This window comes from Mus musculus, chromosome 1 (assembly GCF_000001635.26).
Source record: "Mus musculus strain C57BL/6J chromosome 1, GRCm38.p6 C57BL/6J".
Lineage (NCBI taxonomy): Eukaryota > Metazoa > Chordata > Mammalia > Rodentia > Muridae > Mus > Mus musculus.
The window spans coordinates 54,395,374-54,414,744 of record NC_000067.6 but is presented as its reverse complement, the minus strand read 5'-3'; the positions used below and the strand labels follow the sequence as shown (position 1 = coordinate 54,414,744).

The 19,371-nt window shown below is 37.4% G+C and overlaps 1 protein-coding gene across 1 annotated transcript in view; it reads left to right on the top strand.

Annotated features, from left to right (window-relative positions):
* Gtf3c3 (general transcription factor IIIC, polypeptide 3) overlaps positions 1-18,868 on the top strand; it is a 43,150-nt gene extending 24,282 nt beyond the window's left edge. Inside the window, exons 14-18 of the mRNA NM_001033194.3 lie at positions 8,671-8,908; positions 9,575-9,765; positions 11,110-11,234; positions 15,464-15,616; positions 16,743-18,868. Coding sequence (NP_001028366.1) covers positions 8,671-8,908; positions 9,575-9,765; positions 11,110-11,234; positions 15,464-15,616; positions 16,743-16,865 — 830 coding nt within the window. The 3' untranslated portion in view covers positions 16,866-18,868. The remainder of the gene's footprint in view (positions 1-8,670; positions 8,909-9,574; positions 9,766-11,109; positions 11,235-15,463; positions 15,617-16,742) is intronic.
* The last annotated feature ends 503 nt before the right edge of the window (positions 18,869-19,371 follow it).

Genomic DNA, 19,371 nt, shown 5'->3' with positions numbered 1-19,371 from the left:
TGGTGGCTCAGACAATACAAATTTTTTTGCCTTCCTTTTCTTCTCTCCTTACCTTCCATTTTATCTCCCTCCCTCCATTTTTCTCTTTCAGTGTTTGGACTGAACTGAGGGACTTGCACGTGTTAGGCAAGCACTCTCCTACTAAGCTCCAATCACCAGCCCACGTTTCTATCCCTCTCTTCTTCCCTCCTCTCCCCTCTTCTCCTATTTCCCATTCTTCCTCACCTCCTCTCCTCTCCCCCTCTTTTTCTTTTCCTGTCTACCTTCCCTTTTCCTGCTTGTTCCTCCTCCCTCCAAATTGCTTTGGCTTGTCTCCACCTTGCCATGTAGCCTAGGCTGGCCTTAAACTCTTAGCACACTCCCACTTCTTTATCCTGAGTACTGAGATTTATAGGTGTTCACTGCCTTTCTGACTTGCTATTTTTAATGTAGTTTTTAAAAGGAGGCTTCTTATGGAGAAATGAAAAGGATGTTAAAGGAAAAGTGAAAATTTAAGGCAGAGAAAAGAAAAATGAGATTAGAAAAAGACTAAGCTTACCCAAATATGTAAAGTGTGGAAGTGAAGACACTTTGCAAACATCAGAAGGCTGTGTGCATGCAGAAGTCCATGGGATTGCAGAAGTCCAAGGGGACACTTGTTAGAGCAGCATGTGTCTGAGCTCAGACCATCAAAGGCCAGTGACAAGTCAGAGTGAGAGTTAACTGGAATGCCAGGTTGTTGAATGCCACAGGCCCTCTGGTCCCTTGTGCCTGTGTAAGAAAGGGTCTCTAGAGTAGATGGGCAGAGATAAGATGTAGTGACAGACAGTCGAACACGGAGAATGGTGTTGGATCTGAATGTATTGTACTGGTTGAGCTTCAGACTTATATAACAACGAATTATCAGAGGATACAAATCACAAAAAGACAAGATACACTGAAATTCACCAGTTACAACAAAAAGGAATTTACAGGGACTAATTAAATGTTTACATTAGGGATAACAAGCCCTGCCTAGGATCAGCCTAATGCCAGGCAAGAAATTCACACTTTAAGGTTAAAAGCATCAGGGGGTTGTTAACTCTTGACAGGCCTTAAGAGTAATGCGCTATCACAGAGCTCTAAATTTTTAGGTCTAGTAAAACTTATCTTGTCTGGAGAGTTTCCCCTTATCAGGGTAGTATATCAACTATACTTGACATAGAATGTAGCCTGTAGTAAAAGATTTCTATCTCAGTGAGACTTTTAGTCTCTATCTACAGACAGCTGAGTAAATGACAGATGTTTATATTGTTTTATGATGGGGCTAATTAGTTACTGAATAGGTTAAGCTCCTTGCTGCTATCTGGAATCTAAGAACACTGGAAAAAGGCTTTAGCTATGTTAGAATACAGTCTTAAAAGGCATTTACTATAAGGTAATACTATATAGAGTGCACGTGAATCTATACACTAGATTAATGTGGTGGAAATTTGAATATAATGGGTTAGGGAAAGAGATGCCATAACTCTGGGAGGAAAATTTCCCTGGACTCTTATCCTCGTGAAACAGCTTCCAGGCTTTTCGCCTGACAAACCGATCCAAACTGGAGAGTTGGCTTTCGCCAGAATATCCAGGAGGAGAGTCCTAAAAATTCATTTCTCATGAGCAGCTTTTTGGCATTTCTGCCTCACAAGCTGACTCCACCGGAGTATCCTGACATCTCACCCTTATTTTTTTTTTTTTTTTTTTTAATTTATCTTTATTTTTTAGCCGAAGTTCCAGGATGTCCCGCTTCGTCGTAGCTACAGATTTCAGGAGCACTCTAAAGATGAGTGGAAACACAATGATTACTAATAAAGTAATGCCAAAAATAATAACAAGTAGGATAATATATTGAACCCAATCCAGAGGGTTTAATGCACTTAAGTTGTTCTTTAAATCTCTAGCCAATTCATCAATGTTTCAAGTGTCCAGATGGCTTTTACTAATATCTGAAATTTTTACCTTTAACTGTTTTAAATCATGAGAAATATCAATATCTTTCTATATACCCTGTAAATGAGTTTTTGTCTTTTCCCAGTCAGTCGTTGTAAGGTAAAGGAGTGACACAAATGTATTGGAAAGAAGCATGACATTTAGTAGCTAACCTGGTCTTGATATTAGCAATATCTTATCTTATTGCCAGCACGACTTCTTCTAGGGCGTTAACCTTTGCTTTTAATTTTTTATCTATAAAATACAACTCTGACAATGCCACAGAAATATTCTTATGCATGTCATTAACAAAATGAGCAGTATGTTGTTGCTGTACTAAGGCTGTGGTGGATATTGTAAAGGAAGTTAAAATAGCAATTAAAGCAGTAATTTCCAGGATCAAAGCTACTACAAATCTCTTAGGTCTAATAAGTTCATTTAGTCTTTTTAAAGCTTGCAATCTTGAATTTTTAAACCAAGGATCGTTTTCTAACTCTACAGACAGTAAAACATAAGCAGAATCTTTTTAACAAAATCATAACAGTAGATTCCTTATTTAAATTAGGATCTACACAATTAGTTAAATGACAGGAATTACAATGTATATAAAAAGACTTGTCAAGATTGGTGATCTTAACTCTTAAAATCATTTAACAATAAGCATACAGGTAAGGTACACAAGCTTTTACAGCTATAGGGGAGTTGGCCTGAATGGCCAAAAACAGTCTCTGATGAAATCTTGTCCAATACTTAGTAGCAGTCTTTGTGTCTCACGAGTCAGCTTTTTTAGTTGTTTTCAAGTTGACACCAGGTCTGCTCTCCTTGTTATAGCCCATGGCGGAGATAGGAAGAGTTTCTTTATTTTGTTTGTGAGTGACTGTTTTTTGATTTCTTTTTTTTTTTCTGTGTACTCAATACAGCTTTCTGGTCACCACTGTCAGGGCACTCAGGAACTCACAGGTCAGCCTGTCACAGGAATCATTCTGGGAGCTAGCACGCTCTTGTAGCATTCTGTGGAAAAAACAGAAATATTGCCCCCTTTTCTCCATATTAAGTATCTGAACAGGATCATGCCATGTGTCAATAAGTGGATCCCTTTATCTTATGAGTATGTTAGATTGTAGGGTGTCATAGACACTTAGAGAGGTTTTTGACATTTAAATTTTTTTTAAAAGATATAGATTTAAAGTTCCACAGTACTGTTTCCTTGGGAATAATAAAAATCTTAGTAACATGGATAACATTAAATTGTTGATAAAACATCTCAAATGCTTGGCTGTAATAGCCAGTTTTAATTTTGATTTGGAACACCAAGTTTAAGAAAAATCAACACAGGCAACTATACTTTTAGTTGCTATTTTATTAGAGCAGTTGTAATTAGAAAGATTAAAAAGGTATCAATAGTCACATGTGCATGATTTATTTTTTTTTAAATCAAAAAGTATCTATTTGTAATAATTGTTTAAGTATATGTCCTCGAGAATTAATACCAATGTGTGTAACAGGTAGAAACTGAGGACACTGAGATAAAATCTTTACAATATGACATGCACATTAATTAATTAATTAATTTATTTATTTATTTTAAATACCAAATTATTATCTCGAGCCATTACTATTTTGATGATGTAAAGAATGAGATTATATGGCAATTATTTTTGTATAAGATCTATAATTTACCTGGGATAGAAATCTAGCGTGGCATTGTCTTAAGAGGTTTTTATCAGGCAATCTTTAACATTTTAAAACACTATCTACAGCACATAATTTAATTATCTGTGCTGAAGTAGGCAGAAACTCAAAAGAATAAACATGTGATCCAATTTACATATATTTTTCTTTCCATAGAAAGGTTGTTTTTAAATACAGTAAATGGGATGCATGTATGTATGAATTTACAAAAGCATGTATAATAAGCAATTAGCTTATTTTTAGGATGAATATTAATTTTATTTAAAATGATGGTATGCAATAGGTCAAATATCAATATTTTGTAATAACTAATAGCTGTTTGGAAAAAAGAATTTTTAATTCTTAATTAGTACCACAGCAGCCTTATATATAATAGGATGTTAAAACTTTAAGGTGAAGAAAGGTGAACTTTTACATTAATGTTTTCTTTTGTCAAAGAATAGCTGTGGACACATTTAATAACAATAACTAGAATATGTAGCTAATATTTGATTACCATCAATTACAATTGATACTAATATATTATAGAAGTTTTCTCTACTTTCTGTTAAAGCCTTTTTAGTTCTCTCCAGTTAATTTGAATCTCACTTGATAGTACCTAACAAAGGCTTAGGTTTTCCTGTGGTGAATTTAAGGTGAGGTCTTAGTCAATTAACATCTCCTGGAAGCTTTTTGAAAATAAAATTTTGAAGTAAATTTGTACCAATTTTTTAATATAACTAAAACCCTAGATATTAAAAAGATATTGCCTCTGAATCTTATGAAGCAACAACTATTTTCCAGAACTTTAAACTTCTCTTTAGAGACATTAGTCAATAAAATACTTTCCACTTAGGAAACAATATATACTGAAAGATTTAAACTTTTTTGCTTCTTGTATTGAAGCCTGGACAATGAAAATTTCTTACATAATATAAGACTATATTAGCCGTACCTAGGGGTAAAAACCTTTAATGGTCACCAGTTCACTAGAAGTAAACTCTTTATAAATGGAAAAAATAAACTTTTAAATCTATAATAATTTTACATGAAGTAGGCAAGTTATCTTGTAATGCCTTTATAAGTTTTATAGCCTGATTGACCTTATATAAATCTTTAATTTAGTCTTTATTATGAACAACACCTGGGTAGATCTGAAAAGAAAAAATGTTGTTTAGCTAAAAGAAATTTCCCCTGTAGGCAGGGAGGGTGAAGTTTCAAGAACTTTTTTAGGCGCAGTCTGTAAAACGCAAGAAACTTTGTACAAGCTTCTCTGAGGCTGCTTTAAGCTTTGTATTAACCCAAATGTATATATTTTTTAATTTGAGCATCTTGCCCTCCTGCAATGAGGACAGATTCTAAAGGAGCAATTTAAATGTTTGTCCATGCCTCTGATTTTGGACAATCTTTTTTAAGATGACTTATACCTTAAACATTTTCTTTTATGACCTTTTATGGTCCTGTAATGCTGCAACCATAGTCAAATTGATTGTGTGAGGGTCTAATTTCTGTACAAAGATGAATATATCTAGTTAATTCTGTTTTGCTTTGTATGGCTGAATGGCCCAAGTGAGCAGCATTAGCTCTCTTATAAGTTGATTATTCTAATAATAATCTTAATTATGGGTGAGTTAAAAGTCTTAAGCTTTTGATTAAACTGCAAACTGCAGTCAATGGGACACTGGCAATTTTAATCAGAATTTTTAAGTTTTTGTTGCAATATTAGAACATATCTATAACTTTTGGTAAGTAAGACCCAATTTTAAACAATTTATTTTCTTTAAAATCAGTACTAAAAACATCACTATCACGTTACAAAATTTGGCTGTTAATTCATTAATGTATGACAGTTTAAATTTTAATGTTTTATTAAAGAGACATTGTTTTAAAATCTTATCTTCATAAGTCTATCTTTTAGGATAAGAATTACATAAAATGTTATCTCAATTTAGAAGTATCTTTAGAGGACTAGTTCTCTGGGCTGATTTATGTCAGGTGCTTTTGTTTGAAAATGACTCTATCTCTGAGTTACTACTTTTAAGTTAACTTTGTAACCAGTGTTACATCTTTTTAATTATACCCAAATAACTTATAAACCAATTTTCTATGACCAAGACATGTTAGATCATATTTATACCTTTAAGACCAATCAAAGACCAAATGAAGTGGTTACATGAATCTTATAGATTTAGATCAATTAAAGAGTTTTACCTTTTATAGCTATACTTGTAAGATAAAAAAGCAATTTGTTATTTGCTAAACACAATGATCACAAACTTGCAGAGAAAGTTTTAGGAAAAAACAACTATCAGCTTATTTGCCTTAGAACTAAGAGGTTGCAGATTCCTTTTAAAAACAGTTTCTAGCAGGGCCTCTCTTGCAGTGCTTGATTTATGGCTATAGTGAAGGCTCTTTCTCAGCCTCCTTTGTGCAAACTGAGAGTTAATTAGCAGGTAAAGTTTTAACCATTATTTTTGTTTTATTTTTTCAACATGAAACATAAAACAGTCATTCAGACAACGACACAATCATTCAGACAATGAAACAAAAGAGATATACATGAATTGACATGAATTGACATTAGACAATACATATAGGGGGTAAAGAATTTCTCCTGTAGGGGCCAGAGAGAATGAAACAGGGCGTCCCCCGATTTCTCTCTGTCCCTGGGAGAATTCTAAAATCTATTTTTTTTTTTATCCCTTCCTTTCTTTTCCTGCTTGTAAGAGACAGGTTGTCAAATCAAGATTAAAATCTAAAATTTTCTAACAGCTCTGGCAAGCATCCAAACTTCTAATTTATTTAATCTGAGGGCAAATTTTTGAGAAAACACAATCTCTATACACTAAAATGTCTCAAATAGCCTAAAAGTTTACCATGCTGAATCTTTTTGAAGCCATCATCAGTCCACACTTAGTCATATATTTTATAGTCACCTGCAAAAAATGCTATTTTCTGCAACCAACAAAAATACCATTTATGGAATGAATTATGTATGTTTTAGGAGATTACTTAACTTTCAATAGAGCCTTTTCTACGGATTTTTAGCACAATGTAGGATTGGGAAATTGTAAATAAGGTAACAGTAAGAAGAAGTCTCTTTTTATACTTTGACCATAATTTAACCATAACTTTTAATTTAGCCTAAAGTATCAGAATTCACAACTTGAAGTTTTTCTTATAACTGGAGCTGTGTCCTATAATGAGCTCCACAGTTTCTGAACGGGGCTAAGAGACTGCCCCTTTAGTTTTTCGCCTTACCTGCTTCTTAGTGAGCAGAGTCCCATCCTTATGGGACTTTGATCTGCAATCATTCCCCCAACGTTTCCACCGCAGCCTGGACAGAGACCTGGAGAAAGGCCCTTCTTGTTTCCCCGAGGGATTTTTACAATCCTTACTCAGGTGCCCCGGTTTTTCACAACCGAAACATGCAGTTCTATAGTTCTTTGTCTTTCCAGCTTCTCTAGTGAGCTGAGTCTCATCCTTATGGGACCTTGATTTACATTCACTTCTCCAGTGCTTGTCACAACACTGGGAGGGACCCAAAGGAATGCTCTTCTTGTCTCCTGAGAGATTTTTACAATCTTTTCTCAGGTGCCCCGGTTTCTTGCAACCGAAACATGTAATTCCACACGTAGCGCCGAATTTCTTCCCTTTCCTTGCTGTGGCGTAAGCTAATTACTGCATTACAGCCAGTGAGGCATCTACACATGCTTTAATATTCCCTATTGATTTTGACTGCCCCATGATAAAAACTTACTCGTTTCTTAACTGATATACGTATCAGCCCGTCTGCAGCGCGGTTGACGAGGTCCTATCTTTGCCTGAGAAAATAAAGAATAGAAAGAAAAAAAGAAAGAAAAGAAAAGACTAATCTACTCTGGTGTCCCTGTTCGAAGGCGCCATCTTCCACAGGCCCTCTGGTCCCTTGTGCCTGTGTAAGAAAGGGTCTCTAGAGTAGATGGGCAGAGATAAGATGTAGTAACAGACAGTTGAACACGGAGAATGGTGTTGGATCTAAATGTATTGTACTGGTTGAGCTTCAGACTTATATAACAACGAATTATCAGAGGATACAAATCACAAAAAGACAAGATACACTGAAATTCACCAGTTACAACAAAAAGGAATTTACAGGGACTAATTAAATGTTTACATTAGGGATAACAAGCCCTGCCTAGGATCAGCCTAATGCCAGGCAAGAAATTCACACTTTAAGGTTAAAAGCATCAGGGGGTTGTTAACTCTTGACAGGCCTTAAGAGTAATGCGCTATCACAGAGCTCTAAATTTTTAGGTCTAGTAAAACTTATCTTGTCTGGAGAGTTTCCCCTTATCAGGGTAGTATATCAACTATACTTGACATAGAATGTAGCCTGTAGTAAAAGATTTCTATCTCAGTGAGACTTTTAGTCTCTATCTACAGACAGCTGAGTAAATGACAGATGTTTATATTGTTTTATGATGGGGCTAATTAGTTACTGAATAGGTTAAGCTCCTTGCTGCTATCTGGAATCTAAGAACACTGGAAAAAGGCTTTAGCTATGTTAGAATACAGTCTTAAAAGGCATTTACTATAAGGTAATACTATATAGAGTGCACGTGAATCTATACACTAGATTAATGTGGTGGAAATTTAAATATAATGGGTTAGGGAAAGAGATGCCATAACTCTGGGAGAAAAATTTCCCTGGACTCTTATCCTCGTGAAACAGCTTCCAGGCTTTTCGCCTGACAAACCGATCCAAACTGGAGAGTTGGCTTTCGCCAGAATATCCAGGAGGAGAGTCCTAAAAATTCATTTCTCATGAGCAGCTTTTTGGCATTTCTGCCTCACAAGCTGACTCCACCGGAGTTGAAGTTCTAGTGGAAAGACATAGAGTTGAAGGAGTCTATGTAAGCAGCTACAGTTCTTATCTTCATCAGGTTATCAACTTGAACTTAGGACAGAGACTGTCCAGGGTATCTGCACTTGTGTATGTACATTATGTGCGTTTTTCTTTTCCAATACTGCTACTTCTGGAACAAACAATGTCCTGCTTGGTTTTCATTTGTCTCATTTTAGCAATATTTGCTGTACTCACGAGTGTCTTGCCGAAAGAAGACTGGTGGAACCTTCTCTTAAAGGCCATATATACCTTGAGTGATTTGGCTCGGTTCCAAGAAGCTGAATTGCTGGTAGATTCTTCCCTGGAATATTATTCATTTTATGACGACAGACAAAAACGCAAAGAACTAGAATACTTTGGTCTTTCTGCTGCTATTCTGGACAAAAATTTCAGAAAAGCATATGACTATATCAGGTAACTTTCTAATCAGAAATCCTATTTTAGAAATATTTATGTGTGGCGTACACTGTACAGGAGCCCATGGGAGCCAGAGGAGGGCATCCGATCCTCTGGAACTGGACTTACACCTGGCTGTAAGTCACTTTGTGGGTGCTGGGAACTGGATCTGCAAATGGTGTCAGCCCTGCAATCATACTTTATTTACACTCTTTGGTAGCACACGTGACTTGACTTAGGCTCTCACTGTCAAGAGTTAATGAGCTGTGTTGTTTTTAACGCACTTGTGGCTCATTGGCTCACTGGTGAGTCTTAGGTGTTCTGTCATGGGATGAACTCTAGAACTGTATTTCTCAGGTTCAGGTCCCCACCCAAGTATGAATGAAGCCTTTTTAACAGTGCCTGGCACACTGTATTAGTTGCTCATTGCTTATGGTTCTGTAGCTTTAGTAAGCTCAGAGACAAGGAAAACAGCCATTTGATGCTGCTTTTAGTATAAGGTGTTTGTTTTTCAAAATCAAGAACAATATAAAGAAATACTAACTTAAACAGCATATTCTAGGAAAGAAGATCTTTCACTGTGTAAGAATTTTGCTTTTCCTTTGTTGGGGGACAGCACTGAAGAGTTTCATTATTAAAAATCAGGAAGTTAATTCCCTTCACACACACTTTCTGCTGTTTTAGGGTAATGGTAATGGAAAATGTCAATAAGCCCCAGCTGTGGAATATTTTCAATCAAGTTACCATGCACTCCCAAGATGTAAGACATCATCGATTCTGTCTCCGTCTGATGCTGAAAAACCCAGATAATCATGCTCTGTGCGTTTTAAATGGACACAATGCATTTGTATCTGGTAGTTTCAAACATGCACTTGGTAAGTGTGCTGCCACCTGACTGTTGTAGTGCTCAGGGCTGGCTTCTGCTCTGGAGCACAGCTGCCTGGGCTTCAGATGGCCTCTGTCCCATTGCAAAGGAGCCTTTTTCTTTACTCAATTTATCTCTTCAGCAATTATATCAGGACCTATAGGACTATTGTGAACATTACATGAGTTAATATGAAGTATTTAAAACAGAGCCTGCTATGTAAGTGTTCTAAGTACTAGTAATAATGGTAAGAATAATGTCTTATTTGTTACGTGCTTTTAGAGGTTAAGTAGCTTTAAGGTCAGTGGTTATTCCTGCTAAGGTTTAGAAGTCATCAGATGGCAACTGCGTGAACACATGGACACCATCATACATCACACACACATTTTTCCTTCACTTTGAAAACAGACTGAAGGTCATAAAATAAGTTATGATCATACTGCTGAATTATTTTAGAGTTTTATTCTCTATAAAAATGTCTATCTTGCTGGGTGGTGCTGGTGCATGCCTTTAATCCCAGAACTTGGGAGGCAGAAGCAGGCAGATTTTTCTGAGTTCAATGCCAGCCTGGTCTACAAAGTGAGTTCCAGGACAGCCAGGGCTACACAGAGAAACCCTGTCTCGAAAAACCAAAAAAAAAAAGTCTATCTATCTCTACCTAAGTTACTTTACACATTTTTTTTAAAGGCTCTATGCTTTTAATATATAAAATACCTAAAAATTAGGAGAGACACAGCTCAATTTAAATAAGAAAGATGAAAAATGAGCACTCACAAAGCAGAAAATAAAAAGCATTTAACCAAAGGCAAATTGAATTTATGAGATGGCATTTAATTAAGACAAGTTAAAACAGTATGTTATCACTACATTTGAGCTATAATAGCCCAAACGAAAGGGACAGAACCTGCTGAATATGAATCCAGAGCCTCTCAGAATAGCACTATAAACTAGGAATCTAGTATCATCAGGAGACACTTAATGAGGATACTTCTAATAGTGGTATTGTACATTGCTGTAACGTTTAAACTAATATGTGTGTGATTGATATTTAAGATAAATTTTAAGATTTATTTATTTTACGTATGTGAGTACATTGTCACTGTCTTCAGACACACCAGAAGAGGGCATCGGATCCCAGTACAGATGGTTGTGAGCCACCACATGGTTGCTGGGAATTGAACTCAGGACCTCTAAAAGAGTAGTCAGTGCTCTTAACCAGAGCCATCTCTCTAGTCCTGATACTAGGGTCTTTATATATTAAAATCAATGGTGTTTGCTTTTAGAACATATTTTAGTGATGAGGAAAGAAGGAACAGTATTCTTACCACATCATCTGGTCTTGCTTACCTTCCAGGACAGTATGTCCAAGCCTTCCGTGCCTATCCCAGTGAGCCGCTCTACAATCTCTGCATAGGCCTCACCTTTATTCACATGGCATCTCAGAAGTATGTGCTGAAGAGACATGCTCTGACTGTGCAGGTAATGCATTTGGTTCTACCAGCTTTCTTGTGTGCATGGAAGTGAGTGAATACATGTAGTGTCTATTTAAAAAACCTGGTTTCAAAAGCAATGCCTGCTTGATAAGCATGCTGGAATATTCAGTACTTACTCTTATGTCCCAGACTCATGGGACTCAGCATATTGTTATACTGAAGATTAAGACTGATGTATAGCAGTGTAATGAGCATATAAGGTCAGATCATAGCAGGTAAAGGCATAGGTAGAGTCTACAGGATTTTGAATTAAAACCTTTTATACTCTTTGGGGGCTCCATCTGTCTTAGGTCTAAAGATTCATTTAATTAGGTTTTTGTGTACCTATTCACATTTCTATATAAATGCATTTACACACATTGGCCTGCATATGTGGAGGCCAGAAATGGACTCAGAATCTTTCTGAATTGTTTTGCACCTTAAAGGCAGGGTCTCTCACTTGAATCTAGAACTCTGATCCAGCTAGTGTAATTAGCCACATTGCTCCAAGGATTTTGTCTCTACATTCTTAGCACTGGGATTACAGGCAGACTGCTATGGCCACCAGGCATTTATACATGTGCTAGTGATTAGAACACCAGTCCTCAGGCTTGTACAACAAGAGTTTTGCCTGCTGAGTCATCTCCCCAGCCCCTCAATTAATTGATTTAAAGTCTGTTATAAGGGACTGGAAAGCAGTGCTTAACAGCAACAATGACAGGTAGTTCACAACCATCTGTAGCTCCAGCTCCCAGAGGGTCAAATGCCTCAGGCCTCCATTGGCATTTGCATGTGTGTGTCCATATCCCACCTCCACCAAACACACACACACACACCCCTAAAAACAATACAAATTGTTAAAAATATCTAACATTTAAGTAGAGTGTTATATCATCATCTAATTTTTTTTAAAGATTAGGAGATATTCTAGTTTCATTTTCTGTTGCTATGATAAAACACCTTAACAAAACAATTTAGGGGAGAAAGTATTTTACCTCACAGTCCCAAGTTGCAGACAATCATAGCAGGGAAACTACTGTGGGAAGAACTTTAAGGAATTGTTCTTATATCCCTAGTTAGATAAAGAACAATGAAAGCACACATGCTTGACCTCAGCTTGCTTTCTCTACTCTTCCATAGTTCAAGATCCCCTGATTAAGGAATGGCACCCCCACAGTGGGTTGGGTCTTTCTACCTCAAAGTAGCCAAGGTAATCCCATACATATACGGCCATAGGCCGGTCTAATTTGGACAGTCCCTCATTGAGACTTCTTAAGTGATTCTAGATTATATGTCAAGTTGACAATTAAAAACTAGCCCAGAAGTATTGCTCCATGGTAGGACAATTGCCTAGCATATGCAAGATTATTGGTTCGATGTCTGTCTAGTTCTACCAAAAAGAAAAAAGAATTCTCTTAGTTCTTATTAAACTTAATTTTTTTTTAATTTCTGGGAATATAACGTTTTATCCTTTCCTTTCCTCCCTCCAAACCATCCAAAACACCCCTCCCCCACTCCTTCATTGTTGTTAAGATGCATATGTGTACGTGTATGTTCCTGAATACAACCTGTTCAGTCTGTCCGGTTCATAAAATGTTACTTGTATGTGTCCAGGGCTGATTGTTTGGCACTGGACAGCCCATTGGTCTGCTCAGTTTACTAAACCAGCTCCCAGCTTTCCTTAACAGTTGAGACCTCATGGGCTTTTCCCATGTTCACTTTGGCATGTCTCTTGTTTGGCTCACATTTGGACAGTCATGTTGTTGGGACTCTATGAGTGTAGTTTCTGACATTACAAGGAGACACAGTCTCATAGCAGATTGATTCCCTGATCCTCTGGTCCTTAAAAATCTCTCAGTCCTTCTCTTTCACAGTGTTCCCTGAGCCTTGGGAGTGTTTTGTAGATGGATCTGTTGGGACTTAGCTCCTTCACCCTGCCTTTTGATTTTGTTGTTGTTGTTGGTTTTTGTTTTGGTAGTGGTCTCTGTTGCAAAGAAAAGGTTCCTTGATGACTACACTTATCTGGATATAAGGACAAATGTTTAATAGATTGTTGTTAGGGATTATATTGCTTTTAGTAAAGTAGTGCTTGTAGATTCTCTTCCAATAACCACAACTTTATGACTTACTGAGAAGCTAGCTGGGTTTCTAGTACCTGGTATGGTTCCTCTTGTTGAGTGGGTCTTAAGTTCAATTGGTTACTGCTGAGGTTTGCATGCCTCTCCTGAGGTTGTTGAGCCATGCTGGCTGTTGCTGTGGTTCATAGGTGTATAGCTGGGTAGGAATATTGGTCGCCTTCCTCCTTTTAGTTCCATGAAAGCTAGTCCTCAAAGAGTGGGCATTCAGGTCAGTTCCAGCTCTGAAACTCAGGTTTCTGGACCCTGTTTCTGAAGTACATGGCGTCTTCAGCAGTAGAGACTTACCTTCCACTTACGGGGGGCAACCAAGGGCAACAATAATAGGCTGCATGTTTTGGGACTCTCTTGGGCAGCCCAGGTCAACAATTCAAAAGAAAGGGCTTCTCAACTTTGGTATTGGGGATTTTGATTTTTGGCTCTTTGAGGGAATACCAGATGAGAAAAGTTTGTTAAAATTATATATGCATATTTACATACAGAATTACATGTGTTATATTTTTTAAAGGCAAATAGTTTAATATGTTTCTTGTGGCTTTTTCAGACAGTCTTGTTATTTTACCTCCTTCCATCTTCCTTCTGTACTTAGCTCCCTTTCAGCTCTGTAGAGTCCTCCCTTCGCATTTCCCTTCTCAGGTCACTTGTATCTTGCTGTTCCCTTCCCCCCTCTCCCTCCTTGTATTTGTATCTCCTTTCCCATTCCCCTGATCCAATTTCTTGATCCTGCTGTTCATTCCCTTCTCCATGTCTTCCCACCTTCCCTCATTCTGGCAGTGGTCCCATCTTATTTCCTGGATTTCTGTAGGTACTACAGGCGTTGTGTACTTAAATCTGAAGATATGGAGCCAGAAGCCTCTAGTAAGGGAGGACATGCCATGTTTGTCTCTGGGTCAGGTCATATCAATATAATCCTGTCAAGCTCCAGATGTTTAACTGCAAATTCCATGATTTCATTTTCCTTTACAGCTGAATAGTTTGTATAAGTGCATATTACATTTTCATTCTCCATTTGTCAGTTGTAGGACATTTAGCTTGTTTCCATCCATTTAGCTGTTGTGAATAGAGCAGCAGTGAACACTGTTGAGCAAGTGTCTATGGAGTAGGGTGTCCTGTGAGTATATGCCAAGGAGTGCTACAGCTGGCTCATACAGTAGACTAGCTTGAGAATTCTCCATACTGATTTCCATAGTGGCTGGGCCGGTTGGCAATCCCACCATACCACCAATAGTGATGAGGGGTTTTCTTTTCCTGCATCCCCTAATTTTTAGTCAGTTGTTTCATTGATCTTTGCCACTTTGACTGGAGTAAGATGAAAATCTCAAAGTTGTTTTGATTTGCATTTCCATAATTTCTAGGGATGGTGAACATTTTTTGAGATTTCTTGGCCTCTTTTTTTTTGAGAATGCTCTAAGACCCAGACCCATTGTTTTTTTTTTTTTAAGTGGGTGATATTTTGAATTCTTTGTATGTTAGTCCTTTGTTAGTTGGATAGTGGCAAAGGTTCTCTTCACTCAGTTACTGTTTCTTAAACTCTGCAGAAGCTTTTTTAGTTTTATTAAGGCCCACATGTTGATGTTGCCCTTAATTGTTATGCAAATAGGGCCCTACTCCGGAAGTCCGTTCCTTCACCTATATTGTGTGGGGTACTGCCTAGGTTTTCTTCTAGAAGTTTCAGTGTTTCGGGTTTAGGTTTGTGATCTATTTAGAATAATTTTTTTGCAAGAGCATTAGTTCCGTGAATGTGTCTAACTCTGCCGGAGAGAATATGAGAAAGCAAGCAGGAGAGAAGTTTATAACAATGCACAACTATGTTTTAAAATATAGTCTATTCTAATATGAATATAAACTCAGCCAGATGTGTACTACTCAGGGTGGTAAGAGATGCTCAAGGCTAGATTGGGCTATATAGTGAATTCTTACAAATTCTTAAGTTAAAAAAGTAGATTATAAAATCTTGTTAGTATGATTTACTGCATTCAACACATTTATGATTTACTGTTTGACGTAGACAGACATATAATGTGCATGGCCTTCTTTTGCAGTGGTTGAGTGCATCTTGGAGTCAGTTGAGCATACTCAGTCATTCTTTTCTCCTTGGTAGGGCTTTTCCTTCCTTAATCGATACCTCAGCATCCGTGGACCTTGCCAGGAATCTTTCTACAATTTGGGCCGTGGCCTTCATCAGCTGGGGCTGACACACCTTGCAATCCACTATTACCAGAAGGCTCTGGCACTCCCTCCACTTGTGGTCGAGGTAATTTTAGAAACTTAGATGTCATTTCCTTTTATCTGTAGATAAGAACGTTCTGCTATGTATTATGGGATAGCAGTGAAGTACATCATAGCTTTTAAAGAAACGCTTGTCTGGGGCCTGGGGTAGTATGCATGTCAGTAATCTCATGGGGCTCAAGCTGAAGGCCATCGCAAGCTTCAGAAAGATCTTGTCTCAAAAAGACTTTTGTTTTGTAGTAAAACCATTTGAACCACTGTACATGTGGCTTTAATCTTTGATCCTCTTTTAGTTTTATGCAAAGGGAGCTCCTGGGCCTTCCTGAATATTGATTAATGTATACTGTTTATTTCCAAATTCAACAATAACATGTTTTATCAAAAAACAAAAGCCAAACTTTGTATGTATGTGGGGGGAAGGGTTCATGTGATTGTTAAGTGTATATAATATACCATGGCACATGTGTAGAGTTCCTGAGACAACTTCCGTGTTGGTCCTTGCCTCAAACCTTGTTTGAGACAGGCTTTCTTGATCACTGCTGCATACACCAGACTGGCCCATGGGCTTCTGGGGCTCATCTCTCACATCCCATCTTACTGTAGGATCACTGGTGTTACAGACATGATGTGCTGTTGCATCCAGCTTTTACTTGAGTCCTGGAGATCTGAACTCATATCCTGAGACTTGTCCAGCAAGTATTGTACACATTCAGCCATCTTCCCAGCCTCCTTATATAGAGGACAATATTAATGTAGTTTCTGACGTTTAATTGGTACTTTAATTCCTGAAGCCAACTATGAGTACCAGCATCTATTTTGGTCCCATCTGTGAAAGTGAGTATCTATCACAACAAGGGAACTTCCCAAGGGTTCAGAGTCCTCCTAAGGAAGTTCTCAATCCTCACTGAAGGTCACCAACTGCTTTCCAGTGCTATACAATGAGTCAGAATTAAGTCTGTTCTGCTCTGGCTGATGAGACTTTTCTATAACCTGTTGGTTAGACATTTGATGAAATTCTGACTATGATAATTAGGTCCAAGGTATGTTTTTAGTAGTACATGAATTTAAATCATTTTGGAAAATTATAGAAGTTTGTCATAATATTGACATGGTTGAAAAATGGAAATAAAGTATTTGTCTTTTTCTTCTAGGGTATAGAAGTTGACCAGTTAGATTTACGAAGAGATATTGCCTACAACATGTCTCTCATTTATCAGAGCAGTGGGAACACTGCAATGGCTCAAAAGCTTTTGTATACCTACTGTGTCATATAAGCAGTGTAATTTATAAGACGATGTATGGACCAGTATCTTCTAACGGGACCTCATTGTTCTTGATGATAAAAATGGTACTGTCATCACTGCTTGCTACCATTACAACTGCTTTGAAGCAGGGGATGTAGCTCAGCTGTAGACTGCCTGCTTGCTTCATATGTACAAGGCCCCAGATTCAAGCCTTTGGAAAATTGAAACACAGCTTTTACTCTGGAATATATGCAAAGTTGCTATTCCTATGAGAATGTACATAATATTCTTTGTTGTTAGCATTCTACAATAAAATTATTCCAAACACTGAAATGGACAATATTGCCTTCTGAATCAGTTGGAATGGAACATACTATTTTTCTACTTAATATCTGCTAAACTCCTGTGAACCAGATGTTTTGACAGGTGCTGGTAATATTGGAGACAGTGTGGTTTGTCCTTCAGGCATTACAGAGTACACTACTGAGATAGTCACCACTGAGGACAATTATTTATGTATTTATTTTCTTGTACTATATATTGAAACCAGGACCTTGTACTACTATGCTAAGCAAGTGATATACCACTGAGCTACAGCCTCAGCCTGCACAGTTTTGTTTGTTTTGTTTTGTTTTGTTTTGTTTTGTTTGTTTTGCTTTGTTTGTTTGTTGAGACAGGGTTTCTCTTAGTAGTCTTGATTATCCTGGAATTTACTTTGTAGACCAGGCTGGCCTTGACCTCAGGCCTACCTCTGCCTTCCAAGTGCCAGGATTAAAGGCGTGTGCCACCATCACTCAGTTGCACAGTTCTTAAATATAAAGTGTGAACATGTATTTCTTTGAAAGAAATATTTGTTCCATTTATATATGGCACCATTTCTTATAGCCATTACTGTCCCATAGTGCAATGTTCAAATACACATCAAAGGAAGTTGGACTCTTTTTTTTTTTTTTTTTTTTACTTCTCTGACTTTTGGCTAAGCTCAAGTTCAGAACGCTGCCTTGGAGGAAGTAATGAGACGGCTTATTCTGAGCTAAAAATGAGTGACATCTGCCCTGAAGCAACCCAAGTTTTTGTGGATAACGTGTCCCATCATTAAAGAGGTTCTACATACTTTTATAGCCAAACAAAGTCCTAAAACGAGATCCTTGACAAATGTCTTCCTGGGAGTTTAGATGGCAAAGCTCTGCAGAGCGAGAAGCTGTGCCTCATCCAGCTTTTATCTCAGATCATCCAGAGATCCGATGAGCAATGCACGCACGAGATGCTTGCGGAAGTTGGACTCTTATGGTAATATAATTACTTATATTACTTTGTTAGTCAGCACCTAACAAAATTATTTAAGATGATTTTATGGTGGGAAGACAAATAATTGACTAATTTGACATTCATCTGTGGGTATGTTAATTTCAGATAATAAACCTTGGAATCAGGCTTAATTCAAAGCCCAATGTTCCAAGGCATAACAACCTTGGCTTCCCACTGGAGAAAAGGGATGGTCGTGTTCAGTTACTGTCATGCTTTCCAGTTCAAGAAAGTTTAGTACTATCAGAATACTAAAGAGGGGGAAGTTGGATATATGGAATGAAGTGTTGACAGGGTTTAAAGATATTTTACTTCATTATGTGTTCTTGAATCTCAGATTGAAAAAAAACATTTGCTAGATAGACTGTTTCTTGGAAAATAACTGCTATAATGTATGATTGATTCTAAGACTGATCCAGTTGTAAAGGAAAACCATGTGAGACCGAGGATCAAAATACAATGGCGACTTTAGGAGTTCTTCCCACTCTTTATATTGTATACTCAGCTCCCCAGTTGAAAAGTAGAACTTGTGAGTAGTTAGTAAATGTATCTTGTATTCTGTATGTTTCTATATGTAAATAAATCCTATTTTTATAATTGACATTTCACCTTTTAAACTTTTCATTTCATGCCATTTAACAATTGTGATGAAGCTAACTAGTTGTGATTGATAAATTTAGGTCTTGGCATCCTGTGTGAGCATTTTGTGTGTAGTTTTTCCTGTGGACTAAGTTCTCTGAGTAGTAAAGTAGAGGAAAGACAGATAGAGTCTGTCTCTATGTCAGTCGTTACTGTAGTCAGCATCTAACAAAATGATGTTGGCTGAGCTAGGGCCGCATCTCAGTTGACAGAGCCTACCTAGGGTGCACAGAGTCAGAACCAGATGTGGACACAGCCTGTAGAGGAGAACTTGAGGGTCATGCTTGGCTACAGCATAGAACTAAGTTCAAAGCACTTAGTTACATCAACTACCTGTCTCGAAAAAATTGAAACAAAGCAGTTATTGGTAGGAACACAAGTAATGTAATCTTTTACTGTTCACTTGTTTCTTTAGCTATAGACATAGACAGGCCTGGTTTTTCATATCTGCTAAGCAATATTGGTAGAAACAAGTCTTAACAATTCTCTAAGGGAAAAAAATAACTGTATTGTGTGTTTATTTAACAATAAAAATCACAGCTAGAGCCAGGGAGATGGCTCAGTGAAAGTGCTTGCCGTAATCACTTACCCA